Raw genomic sequence first — 9,534 nt, forward strand, 5'->3', positions numbered from 1 at the left:
GACACTGGCCCCAACAACAGATATGTGTCTGCACTAAATGTATGGGACCCACCAGCCAACATTCACCAGCCACTCATCACCCATTGACTGACACCCACCACTCAACACTTACTGACCAAGACTCAATGGGTGTTACCCACTGACCAAGACTCACTGACACCCACTGACCGAGACTCACCAGCCGACTCCCACTGACCAAGACTGGACACCACCTACTGAGACCCACCAACCAACACCCACTGACTGACATTCGCCAACCAACACTCAATGCTCGAGACTCACCAGCTGAACCCACTGACTAAGACCCTCCGGCTGACACTCACTGACCCATTGACCGACACTCACCAGCCAACACTCATGGACTGACACTCTGACTGTTACCCACTGGTTGACACACAACATCAGCAGATGAAATGATATAATTGGGGTCTTTGATGGTTGAAATGCTGATTAAAGGAACAGAGGGCTGTGCCAATGGGGATTCTGAATCTGTGCAGCAGAGCAGCGAATGAGAGACAATAGCCTGCACCCACTTAGGCCCCTCCCTACCTCTATAAACAAATATTGTTTCCTTATGTTGCACAAATGCACCTGATTTCTCTGCCCGGACTGTGAGTGGAACAGGTACTGTCTGCTTTGTATGAGGATCTCAGGAGCAGCTCCACACTGGGAGATTGATCTGCAGGCTAGATACCCCTGGGGCATTATATAAACCAATGAACACCTCCCTGCCTCACCAAGCTCTCCTGTTACTCTATTGACTGGTGGTGGCTACCTGTGCAGGTGATACACTGGGCTCTTATCTGTAGCAGTGTGAGGAGCCATGCAATAGGAAAGTTTCCTAGAGAACTGGTCAAAGTTCAAGAGGAGCTTCTCTTCACCATTATGGCTGCTCCCTGCATAGCATGTTGGTGCCAATACTATTAGTTGGGGAGAAAGGTCAAAGAGATTAGAAAAAGTGGGTGCCCTATCCACCAGTGATGCCTCACAGAGACTTACCTCGGTGCAGGTGGGTGACAGGGAGCCAGTAAAATGTCAGTGCCAAAATGCTAATCCAGTCCAGTCCAGGTGTCACTTTGTACAGTTAATCTTTATATTGCTTTGTATTTCAGGTGTGAAATCCCCCCTGGCAGCCATGCCCCATGGTAAGTGCTTTGGTTACAGTACAAGGGGCACCCAACTTGTTTTTCTGCCTCGCCAATGAGTCACTCTCCTTGAAGTAAAACAAACACACATATATCCAATTTTTTATTGTTCTGATGTCAACGGCCCATCCCAGTTATTTCTCTCCAGGCTGCATTGTTCTTATTCTCTGTCCTTTTCTGTCCTTCCTCCTTCTTTATTCCATCTGTTGCTCCAGTTCTTACATCACAATGGTGAACCCCCTCCAAACAGTGCCCATTTCTGGTGGCATTCGTCTGATAAAGGAGGAACACTGTCAGTACCACCACCCTCAATTGCTGGGGATTCTCCAGCTTCATCAATGCACACAGCACACTTGCATTTAAAGATGTCATTTTGACCCATTTGGTACATTGGAAGCAATTGTATCCAACACATTTGTAATTATACAGACAAAGAGACAATGATTCATGTTGCCCCACAGTGGTACAGCGGTGTTTTGTTCTGCAACTCTAACTGCAACTTCCTAACAGGAAGAGATCAGCTGACCACAAATACTGTAACTATAACTGTAACAATAACAGGAAGAGATCACCTGACCAGAAATACTGCAGCTCTAACTGTAACAGGAAGAGATCAGCTGACCACAAATACTGTAACTATAACTGTAACAATAACAGGAAGAGATCACCTAACCAGAAATACTGCAGCTCTAACTGTAACAGGAAGAGATCAGCTGACCAGAAATACTACAGCTCTAACTGTAACAGGAAGAGATCAGCTGACCAGAAATACTGCAGCTCTAACTGTAACAGGAAGAGATCACCTGACCAGAAATACTGCAGCTCTAACTGTAACATGAAGAGATCACCTGACCAGAAATACTGCAGCTCTAACTGTAACAGGAAGAAGTGTGGAAGCAAAAGACACAACTCTGTCTGTTAATTGGCTCATGTGACCCAACAAGTATAGTTTGTGTGCACCTTGAATCCTACGATCCTAGGGGGCGGGCCTTATTTTTTAAAATGGCAATTTTCTATTTATGATTTGAAATATTTTATTTGGTTTTCAAATTAACCATAAAAATCAATATGATAACAAATAGTATGCAGAATAAGAAGATTCTTTTCTATTTATGATTACCCAATGGCACATACTACACACTACTAAAAAAATATATTATTATGAAAATGGTTTATTTACATGAAGCAGGGTTTTACATATGAGCTGTTTTATGCAATATTTTATAGAGACCTACATTCTTTGGGGTGGTACAGTTTTCCTTTAATGTTTTTTCAGGTGAACAAGACCCTCCCCAACCCATCCAGACTCAACCACAGTGGCAAAGTACATCTGGGACCTCCCACCAGGACCAGTATTCCAGGCCTTTCCCTGTTGTACCCCCAGGGCTTGAGTCCCTTGTAGAGGTAAATGACTCCTCACTGCATGGACTACCTACTCTTCAGCTCACTATTGCCTTTCCATCAATACTCTCCATTTCACCCACTCCACCATCTACTCTTTAACTCACTCCTCCCTATCCATCAATACTCTCCATTTCACTCGTCCTGACACTGCTCACTGATTCTCCCACACCTCCTCTTCTTTTACTCTTCAACTCACTCTTGCCTATCCATTAATACTTATTCTTTCACTCACTTCACCAACCCAGACACTGCTCAGGGCTTCTCCCATACATCACCTGCATGAACTAACTATTCCTCTACTCACTCTTCCTACTTACTACTCAATTTATTTTTTCCTATTTATCAGTGCTCATCATTTCATCTACTCCACCCTTCCTGATACTGCTCACTGCTTCTCTGCTAACTCCCCTTCTTAATACCTACCTATAGTACCTATCAACTTACTCAGTGTTTACTCAGATATTTATTTGTGTATATTTATATATATGTGTGCGTGTGTAAGTACAGGTATGAGACCTGCTATCCAGAATACTCAGGGACCTGGGATTTTCCGGATAATGGATCTTTCCATAATTTGGATCTTCATACCTTAAGTCTACTAGAAAATCATGTAAACATGAAATAAACCCAATAGGCTGGTTTTGCTTCCAATAAGGATTAATTATATCTTAGTTATATCTTAGTAGTACAAGCTACTGTTTTATTAATACAGAGAAAAAGGAAATAATTTTTAAAAATTTGAAATGTAGATGAACTTTCTGGTTTCCAGAGAATGGGTCCCATACATGTACTTTATTACCCAAGTTGTGGAATTAATGCACCATCATAACATGATCCACAGAACATATCTAACACCTTATTAGATCTCGGGATTAGGAGGAGAGCTTTAGTACTGGGTAGAAGGTAGCCAATGAGGCACAGGGAAATCTTCATAGCTTATTTACTTTAATTTCCCTGAATCATTTTCTGAAATATGTTGGACCCAAAGTAGTAGAACTATTTGAATAAGAGGAAATGTTGTTTCATTAGTGTTCTCTAACCATTAGATATTCAATGTATGAGTGATCCTAATGACGGTCAATCAATAACCATCCTGATTTTCCTTATTAGGTGAATGAAGTTTTGTTCCGGAAAAAGGGTAAGAAACATGTTGATGTGAATGGGAAACAGAAATCTGCACAGAAGAGCTTACAATCAAGAAGGATAAAGGGAAACATAGGAAAGAGTGGGCGAGGGTTGTTGTAAAATAAGAAATGTGGGACTGGGTAAAACAGAGTATTATTATGTTCTGTGGTTTTAGTCAATACAGCAGTGATCCACGGACTGTCAGCAACCAATGAAGAGTAGTTACAGCAATAGAACTAGAACAGGGGTCCCCAACCTTTTTTAACCTGTGAGCCAAACTCAAATGTAAAATATGTTTTGGGGCCCCACACGCAAGAACAAGTTTTATGGGAAAGCAAAATAAGGGCTGGGACAGGATGATTGGTAGCCCCATGTGGACTCCTAGCCTACAGGAGGTTCTATTAGGGTAAACCTGTGTCTTTATGCCTCCAAAACAGGAATTTCAAAATGGGCACTTCCTTAATTTAAGGCCACTGGGAGCAACATTAATGTTTGTGGAGAGCATCATGTTACTCACAGGCCACTGGTTGAGCTAGAAGGAGAGTTAGGTGAAGGGGAGTTGCGTGTGTAAGTCATTGGTTTGGGAAATGTCTAATCGAGGAACCCAATAATTTTGGCTTGTCTGGAAGGGACTCCTCAACCACATTTCTGTAAGTTTGAGTTATCAAGGGCAATAATTTATAGATTATAAGTAAATATAAGTGTTCCATAGCCAGCTCACAAAAGAGTGTATGTCCATGATGATTTTTAATGCAAATCTGAAGGACTGTATCACGTCCCAGGGCAACCAATCATGCTCTCTACCATTAATGGCAATACTGCTGACACCTGTGGTTTTCAACCCAAAGAGTTCTGGGTCTGCCATCTTCTACCTGCCAACCTTACTGTTTCCAAACAGTTTTCCAGACTCCTGATGGACAAACCCTTTATTCTGTACAAAAGGACTCGGAGTGCTGTGGTAACCCTCTGATTCTCAAGTTAATAGACCCCCATGAACAGGTGGTTCTGCATTCACATTTATTCTCTGAAAGTGGGTGCTGCAAATCCTACACAGAGGTGAGTTCTTTCCATAGGGTTAAAGTTGTACCTGGTATCGTTTCTATTGACATATTAAGCAATATTTAGACAGTCAGGCTAGGGTTTAGACAGTATAGCAAGGGTGGCAAGTGGGGTTCCTGACTGATGTACAATATCAATATATGTGTGTGGTACAGATCATTATCCCAAGGTTTGGGGGTGCAGGAGTATAGAGGGGACAGTGGGGTTCATGACTGATGTACAATATCAATATATGTGTGAGGTACAGATCATTATCCCAAGGTTTGGGGGTGCAGGAGTATAGAGGGGACAGTGGGGTTCATGACTGATGTACAATATCAATATATGTGTGAGATACAGATCATTATCCCAAGGTTTGGGGGTGCAGCAGTATAGAGGGACAGTGGGGTTCCTGACTGATGTACAATATATGTGTGAGATACAGATCATTATCCCAAGGTTTGGGGGTGCAGGAGTATAGAGGGGACAGTGGGGTTCCTGACTGATGTACAATATCAATATATGTGTGAGATACAGATCATTATCCCAAGGTTTGGGGGTGCAGGAGTATAGAGGGGACAGTGGGGTTCCTGACTGATGTACAATATCAATATATGTGTGAGATACAGATCATTATCCCAAGGTTTGGGGGTGCAGGAGTATAGAGGGGACAGTGGGGTTCCTGACTGATGTACAATATCAATATATGTGTGAGATACAGATCATTATCCCAAGGTTTGGGGTGCAGCAGTATAGAGGGACAGTGGGGTTCCTGACTGATGTACAATATCAATATATGTGTGAGATACAGATCATTATCCCAAGGTTTGGGGGTGCAGGAGTATAGAGGGGACAGTGGGGTTCCTGACTGATGTACAATATCAATATATGTGTGAGGTACAGATCATTATCCCAAGGTTTGGGGGTGCAGGAGTATAAAGGGGACAGTGAGGTTCATGACTGATGTACAATATCAATATATGTGTGTGAGATACAGATCATCCCAAAGATTTGGAGGTCCAAGCATAAACAGGGGCCAGTGGGGCTCATATAACTGTCACCTTGGCATGGAGGGACCGGTGTATGGTCAGGGTTTCATGACTGATGACTTAGATCAGGGCTGTCCAACTGGCGGCCCCCCCTTCTGTGGCCCCCCACATGCTGTGTCTGATTACCATATGTAAAATTTAAAAGGTATTACTACAGAGATTAACTGGCCCCTGCATTGTTTAAACCTCAAATTCAGACTAATCCTCTGTATTGTTCATACCTGTGACACCTCTATTGTTTCTATCCTAAAGCCCCTGTACTGTTCTACCTGAGACCCCTCTATTGTTTATATCCTAAAGCCCCTGTACTGTTCTACCTGAGACCCCTCTATTGTTTATATCCTAAAGTCCCTGTACTGTTCTACCTGAGACCCAGACTGAAACTGACACATTGTTCACCTGTTCACACTTTATACAAAATGCTAATGGGGCCCCAGCACTGTGTCACTGTATGTAGTACATATTAGACTAATAGGTTTCCCTGTCTCCTGCTCTGTTCTGCCTTCCCTCCCTGTGTGTGCCATTCTCTGCTTGCCCAGTGTTGCTTGTGTGTGCCATTCTCTGCTTGCCCAGTGCTGCTTGTGTGTGCCATTCTCTGCTTGCCCAGTGCTGCTTGTGTGTGCCATTCTCTGCTTGCCCAGTGCTGCTTGTGTGTGCCATTCTCTGCTTGCCCAGTGCTGCTTGTGTGTGCCATTTTCTGCTTGCCCAGTGCTGCTTGTGTGTGCCACTCTCTGCTTGCCCAGTGCTGCTTGTGTGTGCCATTCTCTGCTTGCCCAGTGCTGCTTGTGTGTGCCATTTTCTGCTTGCCCAGTGCTGCTTGTGTGTGCCATTATCTGCTTGCCCAGTGCTGCTTGTGTGTGCCACTCTCTGCTTGCCCAGTGCTGCTTGTGTGTGCCACTCTCTGCTTGCCCAGTGCTGCTTGTGTGTGCCATTCTCTGCTTGCCCTACACTACCTGTGGAATGTAAGGCTGTTAGGGGTTTGTTCTTGGGGTTTGTTAGCATTTGGAAATTGTTGTTAAGGGTCCCTAAGGTGTTTAATCATGTGTTGGGGGTTGTTGTATTATCCACAGGGGAGGATGAGGCATATGGATTTACGGGGATATTTTAACATGACTTCAAGTTTTCACCTATGAGTGATGAGGGATTTCCCTGCAGTGAGCACCAACCATATGGTTTTTTGGTGTGTTACCACTGTTAGTGGATATGATCTTAAAAGTTCTTGTGGTAATATGGGTGTGGTTTACAGTGGGTGTGGTTTAAAAGGGGGAGTGGCCAACACTGACTTCCATTATCGGCCCTCCACCACATAGGCCAGTAAAATTTTGGCCCTCGGTACCACAGAAGTTGGACAGCACTGACTTAGATCATTATTTTCTAGCTGCAGGTTGAAGCCCCACAGGGGGACCCCATTGGTTTTGTGATGTACCAAGATTCTAGCCGTGGCCTGAAATTCTCCATCAGTGACGAACAGCGGGAGCCTATATTCACATCTCAGGTCAAGTCTCACTCCTTCCTGAAGAAACCCATTGAGGTACAACAAAAACATATATATATATTTATATACACGTCCAATAAAGCTAATCTGCTTGTGCTCAATAGGTTCATGGAACATGGAATCCAAGCTGTTTTTTGGGTGACATCAGATATAAAAAGAATTCAGAGGATAAAGAAAAAGAGCTCCTTATGGAAGATATTTCTGAAATATGCATGGCACTTGAGTTGATGTTTATAATAATAATGGTTCCCCTTCAACAACAGATATAATCACATTATAATCCTGTCTCCTCCTTATCCATCAGATCTGCAGTGTACAAGGGACTCATCCTGTGGGCCAGATATCAAAGATCAAAGGGAAACCTTCAAAGATTTTCATTCAGTTCCCCAAGGACATGGAGGTTAAAATGAAAGCTGTGATCCTGGCAACCTACCTGTATATGGTAAGTGTTACATCAAACCTCATCAGTAATCCTGAATCCTATTTTTTCTGTAGTTCCTAAACTCCAACCTGAGTCAGTAGAAAGTCAGTATGCCACAGACACAAGTCTAGATGTAGCCTCTGATATATTTCAGAATATAGAAGGTATAGATCCATATATGGCCCACTTTCTCATCCATCCATAGCTCTCCTACAGTATCTACCTTCAGCTTCTGAAGAGCAGAAAGTCATAATATATCTCCCCAACTATTACCCTATATAACCCCTACCTATAACCCCTACCTATAACTCCTCCTACTGCTCCATATCACCCTCCCTATAACTCCTCCTATTGCTCCATATAATCCTCCGTATAACTTCTCCTGTTGCTCCATATATCTCTCCCTATAACTCCTCCTATTGCTCCATATAATCCTCCCTATAACTCCTCCTATTGTTCCGTTTTAAAAACTACTCTTAAATTTTTCTCTGTTTACAGCAATATTGTGTGGATAAGATTAACAGTGAACAAAATTCTTCTACATCTAATGGTGGAGACTGGGGTGGAGGTGGAGACCTGGGTGATGCAGGAGGCTGGTGTGATGGAGGAGATGGTGGGGCCTGTGGTGGGGGAGGAGATGGTGGCGCCTGTGGTGGGGGGGATGGGGGAGGTGAATAAGATCATGGTTGTTGTAACATTGTAGGCTTAAAACCTGGTGGGAAGGGGAGTGGATGGCCCTTGTGCTTCCCAACATTCCTCCTAAAATTGAGTTGAGTGATGCTATCATCTTCCAGTCCTGGAAACCTCCCTACATATGATGAGTTCTCCACCCCTGCTCATAATAACCTACTCTCTAATCCACTGTAATATTTGCTGTTAATCTGGAAGATCACATTGATGGACTGATCCAATAAATTTCTTTATTTCTGTTGTGGTGCCTTTTTATTCTATATTATTCACTGACACCCACGTGCTTGACTTTTGCAAAAAGAAGTGCTGAGGCCACCATATGTTAAAAGGCTTTGCTACACAACTCCTTCTGCTCTGGTACCTGTCATACACAGAACTCACTTCAAGATCCTTGTACTCCCTTAAAAAGCACTTTACAGTTCAACACCACCTCTCCGAGATGTAACCAGCACATGACCTCCTTCTCTGTTCCTCACTCCCCCATCATCTGCAACTCTGTCCCACTAAATAACTTTTCTAATCCTCTGTGCACTTACCTTTATTATCTGAAACAATATGACCTGACAACCACACTGGTCACCCTTAATGAATGTCACATTTTTACTCCCTTTTAGACTGTAAGCTCTAGTGAGCTGGGACTTCTTCCTGTTGTTGTTGTTGCCTACAAACAAACTATGAGTCAAAGGGAACATTTGCTTTGTTTCGAACATGTAAATATTACAAGTGTTGTAAAGCAGCAATCAGTAGGACCCTAATAGGAACTGATTGCTTCCCATGATAGGTGGGATTCAGCGTTAAACAAATCTCGCCACAAATCTGGGCCTGCCCGTCACCACGGCAACCTTGCGTTTTCTTTATTCTGATTTCAAGGTTACTAGCTCCAATTCAGCGACGTCTACTTGAGAGAAACGGAAGGGAAGGAAAATGGGTGAACGGATTGCTATGACAACTGAGCCCCTAAAGAGTGGCAAAGACGTGCACTCTATCGCTGAAGCGTCTGAGGAAGTCGGACCCTCAACCCTGGACTTTGTTGAAAATACGGACGGACTCAAAAAAGGGAGGCTCGAAATGCCATTTCTTACAGCACAATTGTGTATTTTTAAAAATATATTTTTAAAGGAAAACTTTACCCCCAAAATTAATATTTAAGCAACAGAATATATCATA

At 43.2% G+C, this 9,534-nt stretch overlaps 1 protein-coding gene across 2 annotated transcripts; it reads left to right on the forward strand.

Annotated features, from left to right (window-relative positions):
• The first annotated feature begins 569 nt into the window (after positions 1-569).
• On the forward strand, positions 570-8,607 carry LOC108703549 (phospholipid scramblase 1). 2 transcript variants are annotated; one of them, XM_041588976.1, is made up of 8 exons: positions 570-624; positions 1,113-1,145; positions 2,422-2,549; positions 3,660-3,687; positions 4,573-4,730; positions 7,140-7,292; positions 7,561-7,698; positions 8,176-8,607. In XM_041588976.1, exons 2-8 carry the CDS (start codon positions 1,136-1,138, stop codon positions 8,353-8,355), a joined length of 795 nt encoding a protein of 264 aa, XP_041444910.1. In that variant the 5' UTR covers positions 570-624; positions 1,113-1,135; the 3' UTR covers positions 8,356-8,607. The 2 variants fall into 2 exon arrangements, with proteins under 2 accessions (XP_041444910.1, XP_041444911.1); XM_041588977.1 differs by lacking the exon at positions 570-624 and adding an exon at positions 687-1,009.
• Positions 8,608-9,534: the final 927 nt, after the last annotated feature.

The sequence above is a fragment of the Xenopus laevis genome, chromosome 3S, assembly GCF_017654675.1.
Source record: "Xenopus laevis strain J_2021 chromosome 3S, Xenopus_laevis_v10.1, whole genome shotgun sequence".
Classification (NCBI taxonomy): domain Eukaryota; kingdom Metazoa; phylum Chordata; class Amphibia; order Anura; family Pipidae; genus Xenopus; species Xenopus laevis.

Excerpts from the sequence above, each read along its gene's own strand:
- LOC108703549 (XM_041588976.1), top strand. Across the intron at positions 3,688-4,572 it reads AGTTTTGTTCCGGAAAAAGG|TTTTCCAGACTCCTGATGGA; the intron begins GTAAGAAACATG and ends GTTTCCAAACAG. Across the intron at positions 4,731-7,139 it reads GCTGCAAATCCTACACAGAG|CTGCAGGTTGAAGCCCCACA; the intron begins GTGAGTTCTTTC and ends ATTATTTTCTAG.